Source organism: Neomonachus schauinslandi, chromosome 1 (genome assembly GCF_002201575.2).
Source record: "Neomonachus schauinslandi chromosome 1, ASM220157v2, whole genome shotgun sequence".
Classification (NCBI taxonomy): Eukaryota; Metazoa; Chordata; class Mammalia; order Carnivora; family Phocidae; genus Neomonachus; species Neomonachus schauinslandi.
This window is the reverse complement of record NC_058403.1, coordinates 158,105,886-158,133,558: the sequence shown is the minus strand read 5'-3', so window position 1 is coordinate 158,133,558 and position 27,673 is coordinate 158,105,886. Positions and strand designations below refer to the sequence as shown.

General features: G+C 48.3%; 1 protein-coding gene and 2 non-coding genes across 3 annotated transcripts; all 3 read left to right on the top strand.

Annotated features, from left to right (window-relative positions):
* The first annotated feature begins 655 nt into the window (after window positions 1-655).
* On the top strand, window positions 656-26,535 carry COPG1 (COPI coat complex subunit gamma 1). The gene is made up of 24 exons (XM_021695197.1): window positions 656-790; window positions 1,727-1,779; window positions 2,229-2,309; window positions 2,568-2,639; window positions 2,749-2,828; window positions 4,851-4,926; window positions 5,159-5,251; window positions 5,639-5,725; window positions 7,036-7,193; window positions 7,281-7,414; window positions 8,506-8,573; window positions 8,819-9,007; window positions 9,928-10,023; window positions 12,537-12,780; window positions 14,012-14,087; window positions 15,947-16,050; window positions 16,524-16,649; window positions 16,971-17,039; window positions 20,179-20,321; window positions 20,637-20,808; window positions 21,714-21,811; window positions 23,326-23,464; window positions 23,793-23,891; window positions 26,044-26,535. The coding sequence occupies exons 1-24, from the start codon at window positions 754-756 to the stop codon at window positions 26,172-26,174; spliced, it is 2,625 nt and encodes an 874-aa protein (XP_021550872.1). The 5' UTR covers window positions 656-753; the 3' UTR covers window positions 26,175-26,535.
* LOC123326947 lies at window positions 3,812-3,915 on the top strand. The gene has a single exon (XR_006541417.1). It is a non-coding gene; the product is annotated as a U6 spliceosomal RNA (small nuclear RNA).
* On the top strand, window positions 24,218-24,290 carry TRNAR-CCU. Its single transcript has one exon. It is a non-coding gene; the product is annotated as a tRNA-Arg (tRNA).
* Window positions 26,536-27,673: the final 1,138 nt, after the last annotated feature.

Here is a 27,673-nt window from a genome sequence, read left to right as displayed (position 1 = left end):
TATTTTAAAAGCACATTGAAGTTTCTATGCTGGTTTTTTACTTTAGATCCCTGAAAGTTAATAAAGTACAAAACAATTTGCACCAGGATTAGATGTGATTGGGGGGTGGGTGGGCAGATATGAATTATTAAGATAAAGTTCATGCATTTCATGCATGAAAGTTCATTTTGTTCAACAAGAATTGACTGAGCGCCTACTATATACCAACATTATCTACGGCAGTGAATAAAAGACAATAAAATCAATAAAGTAAAAATACTTTAGATGGTGATTCGAGCTTGGGAGAAAAATCAGGCAAGGTAAGGAGACTGAAAGTGAGGGCCCCCCAGAAGCTGACAATAGTAACAGGTAACAATTGGGTGTCTACTACGGGCCAGCGTGCTAGGGACCTCACCTTCGAAAGCCCGTTTAAACTAACGCCACAATGCAGTGAGGGAGGAACCACCGCTCCCATTGCACGGATAAGGAGGACGTAAGGCGCAGAGCTGGGGTGCACGTCAGCCCCGAGTCTAAGGCCTCCATCCTTCCCCGCGAACCTCCGGACCTGAGACCAGTCCCTCCCCTGCAGGGAGAGGGTTAAAGCGGGGAGCAGCCCTGGGTTGTGCGCTTGCGCAGAGCGCAGGTTGCGCTTGCGCAGAGCGCAGGGCGACGTGGCCGGCCGGAAATTGCCTGTGCGGAACCGCAGCCTGATCGCTGCTGCTCCCTGCACTTGTTTACCAGGGGGCTGCTGCGTTGCGCCCCCACGGCACCACCATGCTAAAGAAATTCGACAAGAAAGACGAGGAATCGGGTGAGGGAGCGTAGGCTTGGGGGAGGCTGGACGCTAGCGCAGGCTCTCTGCACCCTCTTTGGGAGCCCTCCTTCCGGGCCTCTGCCTAGACCTGAAGCCGAGACTCAGTGAGGGACAGGGTTTGTGCCAAGGTCCGCAGCTGGTCAGTGGCAGACCTCGGAGAGCCCGAGCATGCTCCACTGCCCCCTCTCGTGAGGTCGGACCACTATTCGGGGGGTGACCTTGGGCGGGTCATGCGTATGTGTGGGCCTCAGTTTCCCCAGCTGTGGCGGGGGGGGGGTGGGGCGCCGGCCAGATGCACCCTTGTGACTTTCTCCGTGAGACCTCTTGGGATTCGCCGAGGCTGCGCTGCTGCTGGCCAGACTGGGGTGTAATCTGTGGAGCCAGTGTTCTGTGGCTGAGAACCCTCTTCCGTTCATTTATTCAGCAAACATCTATTGAGCGTGTACAGTATGTCAGGCACTGTACTGCGTTCTGCGACTGCAGTAGAACAAATGAGACACTCAGTGCCTTATCTGGGAGTATTACGTCACAGGCATAATGGAGAAGGTAGACACCAGCCAGATAATGACACATGTAATTAATTACAAATGTGACATTTGCTGTGAAGAAATCCTAGTTACTAGGAGATGGTGGTCCCCACACATTGTAGGGACTCAGTTAAGTACAAGTTACATAAATGAATGCAAGACAAGATGCTGTGAGAGGCACAGAAGAACTGTACCAGGGCTGCTGGGTGACTAAGTGGTTTGGGGTAGAGGGAGCTCCCTGCAGGAGAGTGGTAGGATCTATGTGCAGGTTGTAGAGCTTTGATTGCCATTCTGGAGTAATTTGAACTTGGGCTAGGTAAACAATAGTGACATCTTTTCCTTCTCAATGTCTGGAAGGTTTGCAGTTTAGGCTTACAACCTATACTCAGTCTTCTCTGTTCTGTAGGTGGAGGCTCCAACCCATTCCAGCATCTTGAGAAGAGTGCAGTACTCCAGGAGGCAAGTGTCATTTACCCTCTTTCATCCTAAGTGTTCACAGCATGCTCAAAATACTAACGCATTCAAAGTGGTGGGTTAAAGAACAGTAAGGGAGAAAACCTGTTCCTGGAAAGACAGGAAAACTTCATTCCTGGAGAGACTTCATTATGCTTGCATTTATTGTTGTTTTTGTTCTCTCTTTCTGTTTCTAGTTAACAGGTGTTTACTACTAAGTATCTGTTAGTAAGTCAGCACATCCCTAACTAATATTTAGGGAAGATTTGAGGAGTTGTCAATAGGTGAATTAAGGAAAAAGCAAAACAAAACTGTTCCCTTATGAAAATAAGCTCATTCAGGCAAATGTATTTATTTACCCTGGAACTTCTCAGACCTTGAATGTGCTTGAGGGCAGTCAGTGGGAGGGAAATAAACTAGGCTAGAAGGTAATGTTCTTTATTGCTTCTTCTTAGGCCCGTGTATTTAATGAAACTCCCATCAACCCTCGAAAATGTGCCCACATCCTCACCAAGATCCTTTACCTCATAAACCAAGTAAGAGGATGGAGCTTGGGGGTGGGGAAAATGGTGCTGGGGGTTATTGGGAGGGTTGCTAAGTCAGATAACCCTTAGGGTTTTTGTTAGCTCCTGTGTGGTTGTCATCCAGCTCTCGGTCCCCTCAGTGTCTAACTCTGATGTGTTGCCCTTGATGGAACCTCTCCAGGGTCTGGGGATCTGGCTTGGGCTAATCCGGCAGGAAGAGCCTTCTGGCCTCTCTGTCCCAGGCTGAGACTTCTTTTTTGATTAAAACAGGGGGAGCACCTAGGGACCACCGAAGCAACCGAGGCCTTCTTTGCCATGACCAAGCTCTTTCAGTCCAATGATGTAAGTGCCCTCAGTCAGTGTGGTCTACTTTTGTGTGGATTGGAATTTTCCTAACCTTGGCCCTCATGCTGAGCCAGGGGTCATAGGGCTTTTTCTGTTTCTTAACCAGCCCACACTCCGTCGGATGTGCTACTTGACCATCAAGGAGATGTCTTGCATCGCTGAGGATGTTATCATCGTCACCAGCAGGTAAGTCTTGGGTCTGTGGATGGCTCCTTTGATGGATGCCATTGCCACAGAGGCTGATTTTTCTCATGTATCAGGCAGTGAGACTTGTTTGACATAATGCCAGGCACTGTTTCCTCTTTTGTCTCCCTCATCTTTCAGTTACTGCTGCCCAATCCAGGGCAGCCTCTAGAGTGTACAGTTTCCCTTTTAATTATCTGGCCTTACCTTAGGCATAAATCCTTCCTTGCTTCCTTGATTCCTCTCAGTCAACTGAGCCAGCCTGGAACTTTCACAAAGACTTTAGTGAGTACAAAGAGAGAACACAAGAAAAATAGACATGGAGAGTGCAGGGGGTATAGAGACAGGCTCACTTACCAAGTATTGGTTTCTGCTTTAGAATGAGTTATTCAGGGGACAGATGTGACTAAAATATAATCCCTGTCCTTTTTTTTAAAATAGATTTTATTTATTTATTTGACAGAGAGAAACACAGCAAGAGAGGGAACACAAAGCAGGGGGAGTGGGAGAGGGAGAGGCAGGCTTCCCGCTGAGCAGGGAGCCCTATGCGGGGCTCGATCCCAGAACCCTGAGATCATGACCTAAGCCAAAGGCAGACGCTTAATGACTGAGCCACCCAGGCGCCCCTCTAATCCCTGTCCTTAAGAACTAGGGCTCAGTTCTCTTATTCTTGCCACACTTTGGAGGTGGGGGGGGATGTTGTACATTCCATTGCAGGTTCGTTTAGAAAATATTTATTGAATATCCACCAGTCCCTGTGTATAGCTCTGGGAATATAGCAGCAAATAAGACCGACATGAGCTCTACAGCCCGGAATTAATAGAGAAATAGCCAGGCAGACAGGCGTTAAGATATAATAGAGTTTATCATGGGATGTATGATAGACTGTGAGAACAGACCAGAAAGATATCCAACTTGAATTTGGATCAGGAAAGGCCTCTTAGACCTGTCTAAGTCCTGAAAGATGAGTAAGAAATAGCAGGAAAGTACTTGCTTTGGCAGCACATATACTAAAATTGGAATACAAAGAAGATTAGCATGGCCCCTGCTGAAGAATGGCAGGCAAATTTGTGAAGCATTCCATATTTTTTTAAAAGAAAAAAAGAAGCCACTGAAAAGAAATCTCTTCCAGGCGCCTGGGTGGCTCAGTCGTTAAGCGTCTGCCTTCGGCTCAGGTCATGATCCCAGGGTCCTGGGATCGAGTCCTGCGTCGGGCTCCCTGCTCAGCAGGGAGTCTGCTCCCTCTGCCTTTGCCTGCCGCTCTGCCTACTTGTGCTCTCTCTATCTCTGTCAAATAAATACACTCTTTAAAAAAAAAAAAAAACTCTTATTAAAAAAGAAAGAGAGAGAAAGGGAGGGAGGAAGAAAGAAAGAGAGCGAGAAGGGCGCCTGGGTGGCTCAGTCATTAAGCGTCTGCCTTTGGCTCAGGTCATAGTCCCAGGCTCCTGGGATCGAGCACCTCATCGGGCTCCCTGCTCGGCGGGAAGCCTGCTTCTCCCTCTCCCGCTCCCCCTGCTGTGTTCCCTCTCTTGCTGTGTCTCTTTGTCAAATAAATAAATAAAATCTTTTAAAAAAATAAATAAAATGTTAAAAGAAAAGAAGAAGAAGAAAGAGATAGAAATCTAGATAGATAGAGAGCAGGACAGAGGTAGAGGGAGCCAGGAGTGCTCCAGCCTGAGGGAATAGCATATACAAAGGCTTGGAGAAGAGAGAGCATGACCTGTTAGGGGACTTCTCTGTTAAGGAGCTTATACTTGATGATAATGGGGAGTAGGAAGCCTTGGGAATGTTTTAATCCAAGCCAGAGAGTGACCTGGTCATTTTCGAGTTTTATATAATCTCTCTTGTTGCCGTGTGACTTTTGACCAGGAAGGAGTAAGAATACAGTGAGAGCACTAGTTAGGAGACTCGTATGGTAGTTCAGGCAAGCGTGTTGACCAGAGCTGGGGAGGAATGGATGGGGACATGTGCTCGGGAAGGGCCAGCCAATCTCCTATGTGTGGACGATGCCTTCCGCTCCCACAGCCTAACAAAGGACATGACTGGGAAAGAAGACAACTACCGGGGCCCAGCTGTGCGTGCCCTCTGCCAGATTACTGACGTGAGTCTCCTGCCCCCACCAAGCAGCCATTCTCCTTCCCTGCTTCTTGGCAAGGCTCAGTCTCCTGGGCAAAGCACTGGGCCAGGCATTGTGGGGGTGTGGGTGGGGTGCAGGAACACCAGATAAAAGTTTGCCTCCTTCTTGCCCTCACTCTTCCACCCATCACCTGCACTCCTAATGGTCACCAAGGATTGATTGGGTCCCCTCCTGCCCCCACTTGTTGTCCCCACAGAGCACCATGCTGCAGGCTATCGAGCGCTACATGAAACAGGCCATTGTGGACAAGGTGCCCAGTGTCTCCAGCTCTGCCCTGGTGTCTTCCCTGGTGTGTAGCACCCTGGGGGGCTGGGCAGCAGATTGGGAAACTGAGGAAATACCAGTGTTGGTTTTCAGTAGGACAAAAAGGGTTTCTGTATCCCCAGATCTGAGAGTCCCACCTACTTTCTTAGTGAAGCATGCTGGGGAACTCTTGACCCATCCCTTGGGGTGACTGATTGTTGGAATTTGGATCTGGTGGGAGATCTGCCACCAGGGCAGAGAATGAGGGTAGGAGCTATCCTTGTGCACTGTCTCACAGAACCAGCACAACGGAGAGGCTCTGGGATGTTTCTGAGGAAGGATCCAGAGCTGGACTGAACTGTGAGCTGGGGCTAGGAGGTATGATGGTTGAGTGTCCTGCCTGCCTGCTTCTTAATGTTCTCTGTTCTCCTAGCACCTGCTGAAGTGCAGTTTTGACGTGGTCAAGCGCTGGGTGAATGAGGCCCAGGAGGCGGCATCCAGTGATAACATCATGGTCCAGGTGAGGTGTGAGCAGAGCAATGATATTTACAATCCTTAGGTAGATGGCATGGCACTAGCCTGTCAGAATGGACACTCACCATGGAGATTCTGGTGGTCCCTAGGAGGAGCAGACTTTAATCTTCTGTCATTGGATTGTGGGGAGACTTGGGAGTATGGGGAAAGAATCCAGGGCACCACTTGGGAAGGTTTAAGTTAGAGGCTGCTTACCAGCTGGGACAGAAATATTCAAGTATTTGATAACCAGCTGAGTAGTGTTTTGGGGTATGGTAGGTAGCAAACTTGGCCCAGGCAGGCAGAGGGCCTTTGCCAAGCTGGTTTGGTTAGTGATGCATATAAATACCTTGGTGGGGCTTTCAGCTACTTAACTCATTTTCAGTGACCTAGGCCAGGAATTCCTTTTACCTCTGTGAGTCTCAGCTTCTTTGTAAAATGGGAATGAAAGTTTCTGCCTCACAAAGCTGTGAGGATAATATGAGACAGCATCTAAAACATCTGACATGTCGGGTTAGGCATTTGCCTTCTGCTCGGGTCATGATCCCAGGGGCCTGGATCGAGCCTCACATTGGGCTCCCCGCTCTGCGGGGAGTCTACTTCTCCCTCTGCCCTTCCCCCTGGTCGTGCTCCCTCTTCCTCTCTCTCAAATAAATAAAATCTTAAAATAAAAAACAAAAAAACCCATCTGATCTGTTGGATGCCTACCTGTAGGTGCTCCCTGTGTGTTTTCTCTTCACCCTTTACGCTGACTCCCCTCTCCAGGGCCAGCTCTGGCCCCTCAAGATACTTCCCAGGGTCAAAGAAGGTTGTCACATACAAGACACCCACAGTTGCATGACTTAGCCCTTGAATGCCACTCTGGTAAAGAAACAAAGAGCAGGGGCATAGGAAGTAACTCTGTGCACCTTACATCTCCAGAAGGGGAATCCCTTGACTTTGGGCACTCCAGACCTAGCTTTGCCAGTACTGGCCAGGAGTCCTTGGGCAAGTCAGTGGGACTACAGATATCTACCTTCAAGGGCATCGTAAGGTTTAATGCTATAAGGTCTCATGGGAGGTGTGCCGCACGCCACCTTGACCACACATGTCCATGCTCGGGGCCTGGCTCCCACTTTCTCTATCTTGTTGAAAGACACCGTGTCCCATTCTTTCATCTCTGTGGCATCTGTTGTCCCCTCCACATCTGTACTCATGCTTTCCGTTGGGACCCTTGCCAAAATTGGGGGCAAGAGCTAGACTACAGATACACTTTCACACAGCCGGTAGACCTGAACTTCACACACCTGTGCTCTGCCGTGATCCTCTGTCCTCTAGTACCATGCTCTGGGGCTCCTGTACCATGTGCGTAAGAACGACCGCCTGGCTGTTAATAAAATGATCAGCAAGTTCACCCGGCACGGCCTCAAGTCTCCCTTTGCCTACTGCATGATGATCCGGGTGGCCAGCAAGCAGCTGGAGGAGGAGGACGGCAGGTAATGGCTCTTGTCTCCCCTGGCCAGGTGATTCCTCGTTCAGTGCTGGGCCATCCCCAACTTCTTGCCACCCGTATTCTTTTGTAGCCGTGACAGCCCACTGTTTGACTTCATTGAGAGCTGTTTGCGCAACAAGCACGAGATGGTGGTGTATGAAGCCGCCTCGGCCATCGTCAATCTTCCAGGCTGTAGCGCCAAAGAGCTGGCCCCGGCTGTGTCAGGTTACAGACATCACTTTGCCCTAGCCCCATGCTTTCGTTCCTACTGGAAACTAGGCCCCAGGCTGAGGGTTGGGTGAAAGAAAGAAAAAGCCTTCCAATAGGCCAGAGCGTAGTGTTAAGAAAAGGATTCGGGATCTAGGAAGTACGTTTTCGGTGCCAGGCACTGTACTAGGCTCTCTCACGTGCATTATGTCTGGGGATAGGGTACCTTTAGTCCTAACTTACTATTTATTAAAGAGCCTGGGGCTCTGGTAAGAGGCAGAGGTGGGGTTCAGATCCACTCTGCAGCCTGTCGGGCTGGCTAGCCATGGCAAGAGGGCCTGTTGGAGGAACCCAAGATGTATAAAACCAGTTCATGCTCACCAGGGGCCAAGCTGTCTCAAAGGAGAAAGCAATTCAGAGGGGTCCCTCAGCCTGGACACTGGAGCCCGATAGCCTGGGTTGGAGTCCTGGCTTCCTGACTGCCAAGGTACAGGGAGGGATATGCTGCCTGATGTGCACCCACATAGGATATGAACCAGGGCAGTTGGTGAAACCAGGACTGAGGTAATTCTGCTGGTTTCTGTACGTGCCCAGGAGAGAGGAGTGCAGTTCTACTTTCACAGGCATAAAGGGCTCAGGCTTCAGGTGTGGGGAGTCCTGGATTTCAATCCTCGTTCTGCCGTTTCCTGGCAGCTAGTCTAGAGTTACTTTCGTAGCTTTACCCCTGCATGCCTCAGTCTCTGTATCTGTTAAATGGGGATAATAATAAAAGCTGCTTCATGGGATGGTGAGAAATCAATGAGACAAGGCACAGCAGCTCCTTGGCACAATGCCTGGCACATGGCAGGTGCTCAGTAAGTAGCAGCCGTCATCATTCACAACACCCACTGGGCTCTCACGAGCATATTAAAGCCTCTCTGCTCATGAGCTCTCTTCCTTGGTTGTGATGAGGGTGCCAGCAGGGAAGTGAGCACAGCGTTTGGGTCTGAACAGCCCCCTAGCCTTTGCATGCCCTCTGTGCCCTGTCCTGCCCTTCCCCTGGAGGCCTGGGCTTTCCCAGCTGCTCAGCGGTGAGGGCAGCTTGGCACATGGTGTCTGTCTCCCCACAGTGCTTCAGCTTTTCTGCAGCTCACCCAAGGCCGCTCTCCGCTACGCTGCTGTCCGCACCCTCAATAAGGTAAGGGTTTAGGGGTGGGCAGAATGGGGGTCTGGCCTTTTGAGAGGGTCAGGGAGGTGGCCTGATCCAGCTGGAGGCGTGTCGTGGCCCCTGACCTGAGTTGCAAAAGGTGTGGTGCTGGTCACAGTTTGTTTCTACCAGATGGTGAGATGGGCTCATCCAAAGGACCTCTGACCAGGCCAGAGCCATCCAGTGGAATAACAGAAGTCCCTTTTTATCTCTCTTCTCTCCGTCCTCCCAAACAGGTGGCCATGAAGCACCCGTCCGCAGTGACGGCCTGCAATCTGGACCTGGAGAACCTGGTGACGGACTCAAACCGCAGCATCGCCACACTGGCCATCACCACGCTCCTCAAGACCGGCAGCGAGAGCAGCATCGACCGCCTCATGAAGCAGATCTCGTCCTTCATGTCGGAGATCTCGGATGAGTTCAAGGTACCTGGGCATGCCTGGAATACCTGCTGTCCCCAGAGTGAGGCAGATAACTCTGTGCCTGCTCCCCCATGTTCCCCAGCCCCCAGGCCAGAATTGACCTGGGGGCTGCTCAGGCTTGAGGACGTGGTGGAGGGGGTGGCATGTCGCCCTTCACAGGGCCCAGCCTTGGGAGACACACACATCCTGTCCCAGGGTCTTTGTCCATATTGTTCCTTTGTGAGGCCGGTTGGCAGGGCACGGAGTGAGGGCTGAGGGAGCAAGTGTCAGAGATTTTTCGTTTTCTGGTATGGGCTCATGGTGGTAGTGTTGATCAGTTTGGGGAAGGAGGGAGAGTCGGGTCCTGGGTGAGGAGAATGAGAAGGTAATGATGGTGATTGCAGATATGCTGAGTTTGAGGTGCCAGTGGGCACCAGGTGGAGTTGCCTGTAGACATTTGGAAACACTGGTCTTGAGCTCAGACAATAGACAAAGGTTTGGGAGTGTGTGGCATAGAAGAGGTGGGTAAAACCACGGGAGGAGGTAGGACTGCTAAAGAGATAGTGTGCAAGGGTCAAGGCCAGAGTACCCAGGGAGGAGCCAGAACAGCTGATTGGTGAGATTGTGGAAGTGGAGGTAGGAAGAGAAGCAGTACAGGTGGGATGGAGAGGGGCCTGTGGACTTAGCTTGAGATCTGAGGAAAGCTGAGTTTGGGGGACCTAGACTCTGGATTTGGGGCTGTTGAGACTGGTGTGCATGCCACCCTAGTTGGATGGGCTCAGGGATCATGTGCTCCCTGAGGGTAGAGATGGAGTTCTTCTCTCCTTGCCCTCTAGGTCCACGGCCTGGCTGGGCCTAAGGAAGGACTCCACTGGCACTTAGTGAACTAAGTAACTTGACCCTAGTGGCAGGGGCTGCTGCTCACACATGTCTGTTTCACTCAGGTAGTGGTGGTCCAGGCCATCAGTGCCCTGTGTCAGAAGTATCCTCGCAAACACGCCGTGCTCATGAACTTCCTGTTCACCATGCTGCGGGAAGAGGTAAGAGCAGGCATTTGGGGCATGCCAGGTCTCCTCATGTAGGAAGTGACCTGGCTGTTAGCTCTATGCTCAGTTTGGAGCCAAGATCCTCTTCTTGGGGGGTACCCAGATCAACCTGTTAACCAGGTGCATTTCCTGGTGCCTGCAGCCCTTTATACTCCTCATGGATCACAGTATAAACATTCACCAATTCCTAGTAATTAAAGTAATAACTAGCGACTCACCAACCTGGCTTTAAAGACACAGCAGATGTCCTGTGGCAGTGCTTGTGCCAGAGTCAGGAAAACCTGTGTTCTTCACTGCTGTCTAGTATAGAAATTTTCTGGGCCATTCCATGAGCTCCAGGGTTGGTTTCTTCTGAAATTGGTGCTCATAATGTGGTGTTGGGTTCTGTTTTTGTTTCTGACGTGAATTAGTGATTCACTTACACTGCCTTCCTTGGGTGTCTCAACAAAATAAGTTAATTCAGAGGAGCAGAAGCAAAGGGTTTTAGAGTAGATTTGGTCCCCAGCTGCCCCTTTGCCCCAGCCCAGAGTAGCCCTTGGACTAAGGCAGGTGAGGAGCCTTTGCCTGGGGTGTCTTTGGGGCTCCTAAGATACTAGAGGGGAGGAGGGCGCTAATACTTAGAGAGCCCTCAGCTAATGGGGCCAGCATTTTGGAGACACTACACAGTGCACACAATCTTGTGATCCTCATAAAAGGCCTTGTCAACAGACATCATTTTCTCCCTTTAAAATCAGGGATCTGAGACTCAGAGAGGTGAAGTGACCTGCCTCTGGTCAGCTGCCCAGTAAGTATCTGAGCCAAGATCTGAACAGAGATGTATCTGGCTCCAGACTCCATGATTTTCCCCCAGACCTCCTTTCCTCCCAGAAAAATACATGGTTCCAAGTATCAGTTAAGTGTAAGACCTTCACTCATTAGAGTGCAGCAGTCAGACACTTGAGACCTTGTCTTTTAGGAATGGGTCTGTTGCTCATGCACAGGGCTGTGTCGTTCTCTAGTCAGAGCAGCTGCCAGCAAAGCCTCGTTGCAGTTACTCTAACTTCTTGCTGCCCCCCATGCTGCTTGGCTGGCTGTAAAACTGACACTGAAAATAGCCTTTGAAGGTTTACAGTGCGCCTACTCGCGTTAACAGTCTCACTGAAGTACAACAGCGTACAAATAGCATCTTTCTTATTCTTCACAATAACCTGTCAAGTAAGTACACTGATGGTCCTTATTATGAAGGTGCCTAAGGTTCAGACAAGGAAAGTGACTCACAGCCGTAAAACAAACTAGTCTGAGAACAGGGGCCAGATTTGACCCACAGCCAAGTTGTACTTGGATTGTACAAAGTTTTAAACATTTCAAGTTAGTGGCCATTATTTACAAATCAGGAAAACAGCCACCAACACCGGCACAACGGATTTCTAGTTTCTCCTACAAAACTCGGAAGATCTGGCAACACTGGGTTGAGTGGTGATTTCCCTCTTTAGGTGCTACGGGCACTGTCCAGTCCCTCACCCCTCCCATCCACTCCACTTCCATTGCCAGATTACATGCCTCCTGGCACCTCTGTCGTTAGTGTCTGTAAGTCGCAGAGCACAGATTGGGTCTGGGGTCTTCTAGCTCTCTGCTGCCCCGTTCTGTTTGTTTTGGATTTTGTTTTGTTTTCAATTGTGGTAAAATACACATGACATAAAATTTACTATCTTAACCTTTTACATGTCTAGTTCAATACAGTTAAATATATTCACATTGTTGTAGAGCTAATCTCCATAACTTTTTCATCTTGTAAAACTGAAACTCTGTGCCTGTTAAACAATAACTTTCTGTTTCCCTCTGCAGTCCCCAGAAACCACCGTTCTTTCCGTCTGTATAAATTTCACTACTCTAGATATTTCATATAAGTAGAATCATGCACTATTTGTTTTTTTGTGACTGGCTTATTTCACTTGGCATAAATGTTACTGAGTTTCATCCATATTGTAGGACATGTGAGAATTTCATTTATGGCTGAATGACCACATTTTGTTCATCCATTCATCCATTGATGGACAAAAGTGGTTGCTTCCACTTTTGGGCGATTATGAATAATGCTGCTATGAACATGGGTGTACAGCTATCTTTTTGAGACCCGGCTTTCTATTCTTTCAAGTATATACCCAGAAGCAGAAGTGACAGATCATATGGTAATTCTGTTTTCTAAAATTTTCTGAGGAACCCCTGTACTGTTTTCCATAACATCTGTACCACCCAGTCTGACTTTTACTTCAAAGTTGGGAAGGAAAGTGAGACCCAAAATGTTTCTATTAAACTATCTACTATTAGATCTGGAAGGGCCCCAGTGAGCATTCAGTCCACGCCTTATGTTTTACACAAAAAATAAGGTAGGGTCCCCGAGAGCCAGGTCCCTTGCCTCCAGGTTCTGTGTTTGGACTGCTGTCCCTGGTCCTGGTTAGGTGCTGGGCCTCACAGCTCATTTCTGGAAAGAGCAGCCTCCTTGCTCAGTTCAACCCCTCCTGCTGCAGGGCGGCTTTGAGTACAAGCGGGCCATCGTGGACTGCATCATCAGCATAATTGAGGAGAACACAGAGAGCAAGGAGACTGGGCTGTCACACCTGTGTGAGTTCATCGAGGACTGCGAATTCACGGTGCTGGCCACCCGCATCCTGCATCTTCTAGGCCAGGAGGGTCCCAAGACCAACAACCCCTCCAAGTACATCCGCTTCATCTATAACCGCGTGGTCTTGGAACATGAGGAGGTCCGGGCAGGTGGGTCTGAGCCAGGGCTGAATGGGGGCTCTTAGCTGCTGCTTGAGCAGATGGCCTGCCAAAGGGACCTGAGCCCCCGCCCATGGGCACTCTGTGTTCTTGCCTCACAAGCTCGGTGATTTATAACATTGTGGGAAGGACCTTAGATGGTTGGGTGTCACCCAGTTGAATGGTTCTTTAGCTCTCTGATTTGTTTTACTGGTTTTTGGTTTTTAATTTGCACTACATGTTACGTTTAACTTTCTTTTCTTGCTCGCCTTTTTTTGTTGTTGTTGTTTTGTTTTGGTTAGCTTTTTTTTTAAATGGTAGTTTTATTGAGATACAATTCACATACTGGAAAATTCATTCTTTTTTTTTTTTTTTTTTTTTAAAGAGAGGGAGCATGGGATGCCTGGGTGGCTCAGTTGGTTAAGCATCTGCCTTCGTCTCAGGTCATGATCCAGGGTCACAGGATTGAGTCCCGCATCGGGCTCCTTGCTCAGTGGGGAGTCTGCTTCTCTCTCTGCCTGCCCCTCCTCCTGCTTGTGCTCTCTCTCTCTGACAAATAAATAAAATCTTTAAAAAAAAAATTTTAAAAAGGTTGGGGGGAGCAGAGGGAGAGAGAGAAACTTAAGCAGGCTTCATACCCAGTGCAGAGCCTGATGCAGGGCTGGATCTCACAACCCTGAGATTATGACCTGAGCCAAAATCAAGAGTTGGATGCTTAACCAACTGAAACACCTAGGTGCCCCAAAATTCACACTCTAAGAGTGTACAATTCAATGCATTAACTGTCATGTTCTTAATTTTATTTTAAATTTTCTGTCCTTCTCATGCCCCAGTGGACAGATTTTTCTTGTTTCAGCAATTGATATTCATTAATAATAGTTCATTTTCTCATTTATATTAATCCAAAGGCTAATAACTGCAAGTTGAGGCCATTTGGATACAGAAGCTGAGCAGTCTATGTGTGGCTGTCTTCTGTGGCCTCATCGCAGTCAATGCTGAAATGGCTCCTGGAACCTTTAAAAATGGGGCTGCCTTCTCCCTGAAATGGATGAGGGAGTTGAGACCCAGTGGAGGTCCACCCCAGGCCATTGATTGCATTGGTGGCAGGTTTGGGCCTCCACGCTCCCAAGCGTGGCTTGGGACTGGGACTCTTTTGCTCAAAGACCCATTCTAAGCATTGTAAGTGTCCAAGCTATGAGCTGTCAGATACATTGGGTAAATCATATTTGCTTTATAAATACAGGTGCTGTGAGTGCTCTGGCCAAGTTTGGAGCCCAGAATGAAGAGATGTTACCCAGTATCTTGGTGTTGCTAAAGAGGTGAGGCTAAGCCAGAGGTCCCTGAGGGATGACAGTGTTCCCCGGGAGAGAGAAGTTATATAACTGTGGATTGTAGGAAAAAAAATAGAAAGCATGGAAAAGCACGAAAAACAGTATCATGCAAAAATTTTGTGACCATTGTTGAGTTCTTTTTGTTGTTGTTGTTATTTTCTTTTTTTTAAAAAGCTTTACTGACATATATTTTGCGAGCCATAAAGTTCACCAATTTTAAATGTATGATATGAGGCACCTCGGTGGCTCAGTCGTTAAGCATCTGCCTTTGACTGGCTCAGGTCATGATCCCAGGGTCCTGGGATCGAGCCCCGTGTCGAGCTCCCTGCTTGGCGGGAAACCTGCTTCTCCCTTTCCCACTCCCCCTGCTTGTGTTCCCTCTCTCGCTGTGTCTCTTTCTGTCAAATAAATAAAATCTTTGAAAAAAATATAAATAAATAAAACGTATAATGTGATGGTTTTTAGTATATTCACAGAGCTATGTGTAACTATCACCATAATCTAAGTTTAAAACATTTTTTTTTAAGATTTTATTTATTTATTAGAGAGAGACAGCGAGAGAGAGCACAAGCAGGGAGGAGAGGGAGAAGCAGGCCCTCTGCCCAGCAGGGAGCCTCATGCGGGGCTCGATCCCAGGACCCTGGGATCATGACCTGAGCCAAACGCAGCCGCTTAACCAACTGAGCCACTCAGGCGCCCCAGTTTAAAACATTTTAATCTTCCCTAATAGAAACGCTATATCCATGGGGCTTACAGGGCAGAGTAAATGTCTGTTGGGCTAGGGCAGTCTTCTCAGTGTGGGTGTGTCTTCCCAGCATGAAGACGCCTTGGTTCCTGTGGGGTTTTTTGCAATGTATGAAGTTTGATGAGGCTGTTTTCAGCTATGCCTCCTTGACTCTTTTGCTGGTTAGCTGATGAGGGTGGAAATAGAAAGAAAAGAAACCCTATGGGGCACCTGGGTGGCTCAGTCAGTTGGGTGTCTGCCTTCGACTCAAGTCATGATCCTGGGGTCTTGGGATCAAGCTCCGCATCAAGCTCCCTGCTCATCAGGGAGTCTGCTTCTCCCTCTGCCTCCCCTCACTTGTGTTCATGCTCTCTCTCTCAAGTAAATAAATAAATAAAATCTTTAAAAAAAAAAAAGAAAAGAAAGAAAAAGAAACCGTATATCCATTACTAGTCACTTTGCCCTCCCCCTAGCACTCTCCTACCTAGCCCTAGACAACCACTAATCTATTTTCTGTCTCTGTGGATTTGCCCTATCTGATCATTTCATAGAAATGCAATCTTATAATCTGTGGCCTTTCATGTGTTTAGCTTCTTTGTGATGTTTTTTTCAAGGTTCATCCATGCTGTAACATGTCCCAGTACTTCATTCCTTTTTATGGCCAAAGAATTCATTGTACGGGTAGACCACATTTTAGCTATTCACCAATTGACAGACATTTGGGTTGTTTCCACTTTTTGGCTCTTCCAAATAATGCTATTGTGAATATTCATGTACAAGTTTTTGTGTGACCTGTCGTCAGTTCTCATGAGGATACGCCCAGGAGGGGAATTGTTGAGTCATATTAAATTCTTTTTTGACATATGACCCTGGATATAAGAGATTGCCTCCTTCACTAGGTGGACTTTAGGGAGAGGGCCCAGGGAATATGAATATGACCACGCCTTAGGTAATTAGTTAGAATATTATAGGCTCCTCTGTGCATTTGATGCCTGGATTGCACATGTGGGGACTGAGCTTTATGAGACTTGCTTCCTCTGACTGCCCTCTGATGAAGCCCTGCAGCGTCCCTCCTGCCACCCCTGGGGGCCCCAGTCAGGAGTACTGTGTGTTCTGGCTACAGGTGTGTGATGGACGATGACAATGAAGTAAGGGACCGAGCCACCTTCTATCTCAATGTCCTGGAGCAGAAGCAGAAGGCCCTCAATGCAGGCTATATCCTAAATGGTGAGTCTCACTGGCTATCTTTGACTTGGTCCCGTCCTCGGGCTGTGGCCCTTCTCACCACTCCAGAGCAGGCGCACCCTCCCTGGGTAGGGGAAGTCTGAGGCAAGACACTTTCGGCTAGACTTTCATGGCAACTTCATGGCATGACTATAACCTTAGCAGACCTAGAATCTTGCGGTTCACACCAATGTGGGTGGAAACAGCTTGGTGAATTGAAACACTAGTCATTAATAAAAATCTCTCTGCATAGTACTCTATTCTCTATAAGTCACTCTTTTATATACATTTATCCCCATACCAGCCCTGTGAAGGAGGATGTAGATGAGAAGGTGGAAGCCCAGAGGGTTTAAGTGGTTTTCTCAGTGGTCTAGGATCATACAACCAAGACCCCAGGGCCTCAGTCTTTCATGGGGGATTCCGGGTGCTCGTTCTGTCATGTGTTCAGGCAGTGTCTCTCTCCCACTGACTTCTAGGTCTGACCGTTTCCATCCCTGGTCTGGAGAGAGCTCTGCAGCAGTATACTCTAGAACCATCAGAAAAACCTTTTGACCTCAAGTCTGTGCCCCTGGCCACCACGCCAATGGCAGAGCAGAGAACAGGTAAGTAACACCTGTGCTTTCGGAAGCCTTCAGATCCAGGCCTCTGCTGGAGGGTCTGCATGAGCCGTGAAGCCACTAAACCTAGCCAGGATGGGAGGACTTTGTCCCAAGAGGATGGAATAATCCTTTCTACATCTGGCTCCAGGAAATGGAGACACATGCACATAAACACTCCCTCTCTTTCTCACATGTTCTGTACTCTCAACTGTTTAGGCTCTCAGGGGGTTTGGAAGTTATAATCCGTAAGTAACAGCTCTGTGGTCAACACCACACTGCCCCATTACTGGAGTTGTTGGTCACCATGTGTGTTTGCTCCTGCAGAAAGCACCCCCATCACAGCCGCCAAGCAGCCAGAGAAAGTGGCAGCCACCCGGCAAGAGATCTTCCAGGGTGAGTAGCAGTGCTTGGTGGGGCTCTCAGGACCTGGGCTTGGTCTCCTCAGCTTCAGGGTAGTTGCTCTTCTCAGGGGAATTAGGAAGAGACTCAATCAACAACAGTCCGTATCCTTTTTTTTTTTTAAGATTTTATTTATTCACTTGAGAGAGAGCAAGCATGAGCAGCAGGGAGGGGCAGAGGGAGAGGGAGAAGCAGACTCCCCGCTGAGGAGGGAACCCAATGTGGGGCTTGATCCCAGGACCCTGGGATCATGACCTGAGCCGAAGGCAGACGCTTAACTAACTGAGCCTCCCAGGCGCCCCCTCAACAACAGTTCTTACTCTTGAGTGCTGGGCCCTAAGAGTACTTTAGACAGCACATTTGACCCTCAGGTGGAAGTCATCAGGTCCATTTGGTATTGGAGGAACAGAAGTTCAGAGAGAGAAAGTGATATACCTAAGGTGGCACAGCAAGAAAGTAGAGGGGTTGGAATTAAGATTCACATCAAACTGGCTCAGAGCTGCCACTCAGCCTTGGTTCTGAGGGCTTGGGTCCCTGGAGCCCAGGTTCGTGCCAAATGTCAGATTCAGTGCAGTTGGGGTCCAAAGACCCGAATACCTTTTTGGGGGGTTCCAGAGGCATTCAGTCCACATTGTCTGGGAAGGTTTTATTTAGGTATTTATCTATCCCTCTGGTCTTGTATCTTTTTTCGGGTAGAGGCTATGTGTCTAACTGCCAGACCATATTATCTACTAAATTCCCACCTTCAAGGACTAACACATGCCCCTCTTCCTTCTTGAAGGATCCCCTGTGCTCATCACTTCTACTCCAGCTCTTCTGTCTTCTCTTAACTAGTTCTGGGTGGTTCTTCACAGGTTCTGTCCTTTATATGCTCTATCATAGCTTTTAGCACAGTGCCTTTCTTCCTCCTAATTGGGCGAGTTCCCAATTATTGTTGAATTAAAATAAATCCTCCCCTCCATTCCATTCCATTCCATTCCATTCCAGAATCCTGTCTTTTGTCATCTTTCAGATTCAGCAAAACTAGGATCTGGAGCTAACTGGGATCACTCTAACACAGAACTTTTCCTTCTGTATTACTTTCTTCCTGCTGTTACCACAAATCACCATAAACTTAGTAGCTTAGCACAACACAAATTTATTATCTTAAAATTCTGAGGGCAGAAGTCTAAAATGGATTTCACTGTGTTGGCTCCCTCTGGAGGCTCTAGGAGAGAATCGTGTCTTTGCTTTTTCTAGTTTCTAGAGGCCTCCTCCATTCCTCTCCTGGTGACCCCTTCCTCCGCCTTCACAGCCAGCAGTGTGGCCTGTTCAAATCTGACTCTGAGCCTTCTACCTCCTTCTCTTAAGGATCCTTGTAATTACATTGGGCCCACCAGATAATCCAGGATAATCTTCCCGTTTGAAGATCCAACTTGCTTTTACCATGTGATACAACGTATTTGTAGGTTCTGGGAGTTAGCTTGTACACATCTTGGGGCCACCATTCTGCCACACCTTCGAAGGAAGACTCCTTCTAAGTCTGTTAGAGGGTATCAATTTCATCTTTAAACAATCTTCCAAAGTCTAACATTTATTGATCACCTGTTCAGTTTCAGGAACTTTGCTAGATCCTGACATTTATTGCCTCGTTTATCTTCACAATAATCCTGTGAACGAGATTATTATATCTATTTTATTGGTGAAGAGTCGGAAACTCAGAGGCATTAACTGATAGCTTCTAGCAGAATGCCCCAGGGTAGTTAAGTGTCAGGTCTAGAAACTTGGGGCCCGATGAAATAAATTCCCATAGAAAAGCACTCAAGTGCCCACTGATGGGGCGCCTGGGTGGCTCAGTCATTAAGTGTCTGCCTTCAGCTCAGGTCATGATCCCAGGGTCCTGGGATCGAGCCCTGCATCGGGCTCCCTGGTCAGCGGGAAGCCCGCTTCTCCCTCTCCCACTCCCCCTGCTTGTGTTCCCTCTCTCGCTCTGTCTCTCTCTGTCAAATAAATAAATAAAATTTTTTTTAAAAAGTGCCCACTGATCTAAGCTGCTCTTTCTGGGCTTTTTACTGCCTGCACATTCATCAGCTGCCTTCGGGTGGCAGAGGGCCGAAGCAGTCACAAAGAGAAGGCAAAAATAATAATAATGCCCACTTTCTGTCTCTATCCGTGAAACATGAATTGAGTACCTACTAAGTTCAGGGCAAAATATCAGATCCCTGGCTCAGGGCACAATTCCTGTCCTTACAGAGTTCAGTTTAACTGGGAAGACAAGTTAAAAATCTTAGAGCAGTGGTCTTCAAATAATCAGTGCATATCAGAATCATCTGAGAAAATTTCGTAGAAATGCAGATTCCTGAGTCCCAAATCCAGAGATTCTGATAGAGCTTATTTAGGACAGGCCAGGAATGTGAGTTTTTAACCCAGGTAATTCTGACACCGGTGATCCCTGACCATAGTCTGAGAAACGCTGCCCCTGCCATAGACTGGGGAAGAGTAGGCGCAGCCATCGTAGGCGGACGTTGTGTGCAGACTGCTGCCAGAGGTCTCCTTCGCCTGGATGGGCCAGGGTGGGGGCCTGTGGGCCAGAGGACCCAGCCCAGTATTGGAACCTGGCTTCGCGGTATAGGGATAGGCCTTACCAGGTGCCCACAGACCACTTAAAGTAGGGTTTTCTGCAAGTCTGAATCTGAAACTTCTCCTTACTGGCCATTTATCTTAACTGATAAATGTATAGGACCAGTTTGTTCTTTTGCCTGATTCTGTGGCTATACCATCACTCATCTCATCTTTAGAGTTTTCCTTTTTAAGAATCCTTGCTAAGCTTCTAAAGTTGTAGGAGTCTCCAAGTGGATTAGGCCTAGGCCATTGGGGTCTCCCAGTCAGTTTTCTGTGGCTGAGGTCTTTTGTGAGACAGAGGGGAAGAGAGTATTCATGGTGGGTGTACAACTTGAGGAAAGTTAGCAAGAGGAGAAAACGCATTGGTATATTTGGGAAATAGCGAGTACCCTGTCATTGTGTATACGTATTCATCCATCCATCTCAGTAGGGTGAAAGACCTGGAAAATTGGCCATGAGCATTTATTAGAAACCATCACAGGTTGGTCTGGGAATTGAAAGGCTGAGTGAATTTGTGGACTGTGGCTTTCAGAGCAGTTGGCGGCGGTGCCAGAGTTCCATGGGCTGGGGCCCCTCTTCAAGTCCTCACCCGAGCCTGTGGCCCTCACTGAATCAGAGACTGAGTATGTCATCCGCTGCACCAAACACACCTTCACTGACCACATGGTGTTCCAGGTGAGCAGGGAGGGCTGAGGCCCTGCTGGGGTGTGGGGCTAGGGAGTGGTCCCAAGTCTGACGGGTCCTATAGGGTCCCACACCGAGTTGGTCAGGAGCCCAGTGTGATGATACGTTCTGTCACCAGCTGGTATGTGTCTTGCAGCCTTGACCCATTACCTCTCTGGCTCCTGTGTGTCAGCATGGGGACAGGGAGCCTGTGCAAGGGTACTGGGATAGGAGTCATAGGGTGAGTTAGGACCTCCGGGCTCTTCCTCTGCAGCAGGGCTTGGACGTAGAGCAGTGTCTAAGCAACCCCTCTTCTCCCTGCTCCAGTTTGACTGCACAAACACACTCAACGACCAGACCTTGGAGAACGTCACGGTGCAGATGGAGCCCACTGAAGCCTACGAGGTGCTCTGTTACGTGCCTGCCCGGAGCCTACCCTACAACCAGCCTGGGACCTGCTACACATTGGTGGCACTGCCCAAGGAAGACCCTACCGCTGGTGAGCCCCTCTCCAGAAACCACCCTGGCCTTGGGAATCCAGATGGGGTGGGCCGGTTGTGCACCAGCCATTTGTCTCCTATGAGAGATTCAACTCCTTGATTTCAGTCTTAGAAGAAGAAGAAAGGCTGAGTCCTGGGAACTTGTCATACATCGTCCCATTTCACCCTCACAGACGACCTAGGGGGATGAGTACTGCTCTCCCTATTCCTAGATGAGAAAACTGAGACTCAGGGTAAATGAGTCACCTAAGTTCATGTGGCTGGTAAGAGGCAGAACCCAGGTCTCTCTGGTCCTCAGCCAGAGGCTCTTTCATTTCACCATGAGAGTACAAAGACTGAAACATCCCAATTCCGCTCCTTCCAAGGGACCTACCAGCATCTTTTTTTTTTTAAGATTTTATTTATTTATTTATTTATTTGACAGAGAGAGACATAGCGAGAGAGGGAACACAAGCAGGGGGAGTGGGAGAGGGAGAAGCAGGCTTCTGACCGAGCAGGGAGCCTGATGGGGGGCTCGATCCCAGGACCCTGGGATCATGACCCGAGCCCAAGGCAGACGCTCAACGACTGAGCCACCCAGGTGCCCCCCACCAGCGTCTTTCTCCAGGCCTTTGACAGTGGACATTTGACTGTGGCACAGGCTTAGCCATCCTGTAGCACCTCTGCTTTTCCTCTTTCTTCCCTCTGAGGGGCCTCCTCAGACCCATGACTTGACTCTTTTGCCCTTCCACAAGGTGGTATCTTCTGTCCAGATTTGTGGGGTTGGATGGCTACCTGTCGGGTTGCTGCTACTGATAATATAACACAGGCCTGGGGAGCGGGCCGTGGCCACCCGCCCTATGGAGGAGCTCGTCCCCTGCAGTGGCTAGGGGCATCCTGACCACCCAGCCTCTCTTCCCTGCAGTGGCCTGCACATTCAGCTGCATGATGAAGTTCACTGTCAAGGACTGTGACCCCACCACTGGGGAGACCGATGATGAAGGCTATGAAGATGAATATGTGGTAAGAAGCCACTGTCAGGAGGCTCAATTTTGTGCCTGAGGCTGCAGAGCAACCCCCTCCAAGGAGCTAACAACTAGACTTGAAGCTTTTTCTTGCTATTTTTGGCTCTTTGAAAGAAAGTTTTTTTTTTTAACTTAAAAAGAATACATGCTTTAAAAAAAGAAAACTTGGGAACTACAAAAACCAAGTGTGAACAAATAGGAAAACATTACTCGTAGCCCTAGGGAGTTACGTGGAGGGGTGGGGAGGAGTTATATAATTGAGGTCATTCTGGACATTATATATCTTGCTGTTTCCACTTAAAACCATAGTGTATTTTCCTGTATGATTACAAATACTTCATAAACGAAGTTTTTAATGACTTTAAAATACTCTGGTATGTAGAGATAACTCACTTGATCTTTATTCCCTCAATGTTGAACATTTGGGCTTCCAAATTTCACTGTAAAAACGCATTAAGTATCCCTTTGGGTACAAATTTTTATCTGCATTTCAGATTATTTCCTTAGGATTGATTCCTAGAAGTAGAAAAATTGGGTCAAAGGATGAGCATGACTTTAAGACTGATTCCTGTTGTCAAATTGCTTTCTAGAGAAGTTGGATCAGTTTGCATCTGTTGAGTGGTCCTTTCATGCACTCAAAGAACTTCTGATTACACTTTTCTGAGCTTGGATGGAGCTGAGTGCAGGATCGCTCTGGGGTTTGACCATGGGGCACTGGCTCAGTGCCATCTGAGGGCCAACTATTATACTCAGCCTGGGGATGCAGATTCTTCAAGCTCCTCATAACTAAAGGGACAGTTACTGTGGAATACAACTGATATTCACCATTGTCACACTGGAGCCATTGTTGAGGGGACCTCCCTAAGCCAGCAGTGACCCTAAGATCAGGAATTGCCCTAGGACCAAGTGAGCTCGTTGGGAGAACTGGCCCTGAGGCATTGCTTCTGCTGTGGGAGCTGAGTCCTACTTAGGCACACCTTAAACATCCCCAAGAGTAGGGGCTCAGTGAAGATCTGGTGGGTGAGTGAATGGGGAACTTTTATGTGCTCTCTGTCCAAGGTGGGGGGTAATATTATGTCACGTTCAGGGAGGACACAGCTGAGATGGAGGTAGGGTCCAGAATATGTCAGGCTCAGAGAACACAGCTGAGGCAGAGGGTGGGATCTGCTGAATCAGGAGTGATAGAGCCATAGGAGGCAGACCTTCTGGATCCTTGAGGCGCTTACTCTAGGCAGGCTTCAGAAGGGATGTGATCTTGCAGCTGACATCTTCAGGTGAGTACTTGGGTCAGGGCATTTCTATTGAAAGGACACCACTTAGCTGTGAGCACTTGAAGGACAGATATCCAGTTTACTGTATGTCCCTAGAGCCGAGCACAGTGCTCAGCGCCTAGCCAGCACGTGCTGAATGCGTTGCAGAAAGGGATGAGCAGTGAGTTCAGAGCAGAGGTGTGCGGAGCAGGAACTCATTCCCCTGGAGGTGTGTGCCTAACTTCCACCTCCATCTCCCCAGCTGGAAGATCTGGAAGTCACTGTCGCTGATCACATCCAAAAGGTCATGAAGCTGAACTTCGAAGCAGCCTGGGATGAGGTAGGGGATGAGTTTGAGAAGGAGGAAACATTCACCTTGTCTACCATCAAGACACTTGAAGGTAAAAATCCTTGGCTACTGTTGAAATGTGTCCTCCCCTTTCACCCCTGCCGGCCTTTGCCTCCCAGAGATCCAGGGTCCTGTCAAGAGCACATACTTCAGATGCCACTTCATGAAAAGCCCCTTAGAGGAGCGCCTGGCTAGTTCAGTGGAAGAGCATGCAACTCTTGATCTCGGGGTCAAGAGTTTGAGCCCCATGTTGGGTGTAGAGATTACAAAATAAATAAGCCAAAAAATCCCGTTAGAGCAGGCTTAGGGGATGGGGGCATGGTGGTGACACAAAGGGGAAACAAGATGTGGCTTAATGATGCTGGGATTTTTCCTTACAGAGGCTGTGGGCAATATCGTGAAATTCCTGGGAATGCACCCTTGTGAGAGGTCAGACAAAGTGCCAGATAACAAGAACACCCACACATTGCTCCTGGCTGGTAAGCAGCATTTCTAGGTGGGAAGGGCCTGTGTAACTCACAGCCTGGATGCCACTGCATCCTGGGTTGAGGGCTCCCACTGGGAACACGGGGATTCAAAGTCACAGCATTGAAAATTCACAAAGTGAAAAAAAGACCAGCAGTGAAATATCCTCCGACCCTTGCTGCCTGTCATCTAGTTGCATTCCGATTACAGGCGACTGGCACTGCTATTACAAACAATGCCAGTATATGTACACATTTCCCTATTTTAACTCAAATGTTTATGTGTAAATGGTATAGATATTGTTCTGCACTTCGCTCTTCACTTGACAGATCTTTCCCATGCCTGGCTGGCTCAGTTGGTAGAGCATGCGACTCCTGATCTCAGGGTCGTGAGTTTGAGCCCCACATTGGGTGTGGAGATTACATTAAAAATAAATTGAAGAATACATAATTTCCTCTTTTTCTTTTTTTAATTGTGGTAAAATGTACATAATGTAAAACTGACCATTTTGAGTTCAGGTATACAGCTCAGTGGCATTAAGTACATCTGCATTAATGTGCAGTTATCAACACTGTCCTTCTCCAGGACTTTTTTATCATCCCAAAGTGAATCCTCATACTTTTTTTAGCTTCCTTGTATTCCATTGTATGGGTGTACCATATTTTATAGGATCAGCCTGTATTGATGAACATTTAGATTGTTCCAGGCTTTTGCTCTCAGGAGCAATGCTACAGTGAATAATCACATACATACATATATATACATATACTTTATTTTGCATGTATGCCCTGAGGATAGCTATAGAATAAATTAACCAAGGCATTACCAAGTCAAAGTGCATTTCTCATTTTGATAAAAATATCCAGTTGCCTTCCATAGGAACTGTATACCTTTCCTTCCACACTGTGGACAACATAGTATATTATCAGTATAATACAGTAATCAGTAATATATACAGTATATTATCAAATCATTACCAAATGATCTTTGCCAGTTTGGGTGGAAAATGGTATCTTAGTGTAGTTTTTATTTTACATTTCTTGTATATTGAATGAAGTTAAGCATCTTTCCAAATATGTGTGCTTGTTTGTATTTCTTTTTCTGTGAATTATTTCCATATCCTTTCTCTAATTTTCTACTGGGTTGGTTGGTCTTTTCTAATAGGAATGGCATTTTAAGAAGTCAACATGTAAATTTTCAAACTTATACAAAAATTGAATAGTACAGTGAACCCTCATGTGCTCATCCTCCAGCTTCAACAACTAACAGCATCTATACCACCACTCACTCTACTCCCCACCCCAGGTTATTTTAAAGAAAATTCCAGAGATAGCATTTTGTATGTAAATACCTCTGTATGTTTCTCTAAGAGATAATAGTGCTTTGTTTAAAGGGGTGGGGGCAGGGGTGCCTGGGTGGCTCAGTCGTTAAGCATCGCCTTCGGCTCAGGCCAGGATCCCAGGGTGCTGGGATTGAGCCCCCCATCTGGCTCCCTGCTCAGTGGGAAGCCTGCTTCTCCCTCTCCCACTCCCCCTGCTTGTGTTCCCTCTCTACTGTCTCTCTCTCTGTGTCAAATAAAGTCTTTAAAAAGGGGGGGGGAGGGGTGGGAACAATACAGTTGTCACACCTAAAATTAAACAAAATGAAATGGGAGATATTTTTTTTGCTGAGTGTTTATAAATAGGGTTGGGAGGCAGCTCTGCTTCAGTGCTCACAGCTGATAGACCCCAAGCGGATGTTTCTGGCCAAACTGAAGCAGTCCCCTGGGTCTTGCAGGCACCTGCAGTGCGGTTTTGTCATGGAGGGGCTGTCCCTACATCTGTGCTCTTAGATTTAGCCAACATGCATGAGAGCCTCTGTGATGCCAGGTAGAAACTTTGTATGTTCATTAATTCATTTGCACCTGGCAAAGCTTAAAAAAAAACAAAAAACGGTTAGTATAATCATCTCCTCTATGTTGTAGTTGAGGCTACTGTGGCTCAGAGAGGTAAAATGACTTGCACAAGATCTCACTTAGGGATTTCAGCCCAGCTCCCCTGTTTCCAGACCCATTCCCATTTCACTACACCACAGCTGCCTTGATCAGTTGCTGCAAATGCCACCCTCAACCTACCTTCTGCAGCTTCCTTCTTCCTTACACACCTGTACTTCCTGTCTTCCCTCTAGGTGTGTTCCGGGGAGGTCATGACATCTTGGTGCGCTCCCGACTGCTGCTTTTGGACACAGTAACAATGCAGGTGACAGCCAGAAGTTCGGAGGAGCTGCCAGTAGACATCATCTTGGCATCTGTGGGCTAAGAGGCCAGGCTGCATGAGCCCTACTCCTATCCTTTTCCCCCCAACACTGCGCAGAAGTCATGCCTTCATCCTGAATTCAGTGGAAACTCCTTCCCAAGCCTCTGTATCAAAAACAATTAGAAATCACTGGGAAAAAAAAAATTTTTTTTTTTTTTTTAAATTTAATACCTGCCCCAGGCCTGCCAGGGGGTAACCTTTTTTTCTTTTTTTAAATAGGGGATGATTTTAGCTTGTCCTAGAACCTGCTGCCCTGCCTGTCAGGGTAGGGACATTGCAAATGAATAAAATGCTCGCACCTCCTCTTGAATTTATCCCCAAGAAAACCATCTTATCCATATAAATAAATCAGCATGTATTTATTGAATGGCTGCTACTTCTGCAAACTCATGCTTAAGGGCTCCACTTTCCACTTCCCCTTCTGAGCCCCCACCAAGAACACCTGCTCTATCCGGTTCACACCCACAGCCTTTTGGCTTCTGTACTTGAGGTCAGACCACTCCCACTCCTCTCCAAGCCCCAGAACAGGGGCAGTGCAGGTCATGACAGCAGTCACTGAGGTCATGTGCCTGTTCTTGCATCCTCACCATCGCCCTCCTTCTCTAGGTGATGAATGGAGGCCTCAGAGGGTTTGGGTGGATTATTTGGGCGTTTCCTAGCATGTGCACTGAGGTTTGCCTGCACCCAATTCAGTGAATGCCCAGAGGGGAAGAACAGCCCTTAGAGAGCACTCTGTTGGCTGAAGATGCAGAAATCCTTGGTTTATGTCCCAAGGGAGCAGGCTCAGAGGCCCCCTCAGCTGCTGTTAAACTAAAGGCAGGTGGCTTTGCTAATTTCATGGCCGAAATAGGCCTGCAAAGCCTGTTCTTTAAAAAATCTAGGCCTCACGCTTAGAAATTCAGATTTGGGGGTGGGGAAGTAGGTGAAGGCCCTGGAAAGTCACATTCTGGTGCCCACTGAAGTATGAGAGTGACGTGTGATTCATGGACGTTTTCCTGATTCTCAATTTTTGGCCCAAAACTCTGAGGCGGTTAGCCTCACTGCGAAGTAAAGAGAATGTTTCCTGTTATCCCTACAACGACCCGGTGCCCTAGTCCTGGCTCTCGCTATACAAACAAGGGCACCTCACGCTCCCTGGGACACATCGAGGGTCTCTGCCAGCGCCGCGAGGGTGAGCCGGCCCCAGCCCGTTCTTGCGGCTAGCTCTCGGAGCGGACCCCGCAGGGGGAAGGGCGAAGATGGAGGGGAGCGGGGCTCCGGGTCATAGCCTTCCCTTGGGGTCTTTTCAGAAGATTCAGATTCCAGGGCGCGCGGGACGCCGCGGGAACCTCCCGCCACTTGGGGGCGGGGCCGACCGCGCTGGGGGCGGGGCCTGACGCCAGAGCGCGGGCCCGCAGGGTGTAAGAGCCTGCGGTAGGAGAGCGTCGTGGGCTGCAGGGCGGAGGTGGACGTGAAGTGAGGCGGAGTTGGCGGCGGGGTGGAGGGGGACTGGGGCGAGCTGA

Excerpts from the sequence above, each read along its gene's own strand:
- COPG1 (XM_021695197.1), top strand. The coding sequence starts at position 754 with ATGCTAAAGAAATTCGACAAGAAAGACGAGGAATCGG. Across the intron at positions 16,650-16,970 it reads AATGGCAGAGCAGAGAACAG|AAAGCACCCCCATCACAGCC; the intron begins GTAAGTAACACC and ends TTGCTCCTGCAG. Across the intron at positions 17,040-20,178 it reads CCGGCAAGAGATCTTCCAGG|AGCAGTTGGCGGCGGTGCCA; the intron begins GTGAGTAGCAGT and ends TGTGGCTTTCAG.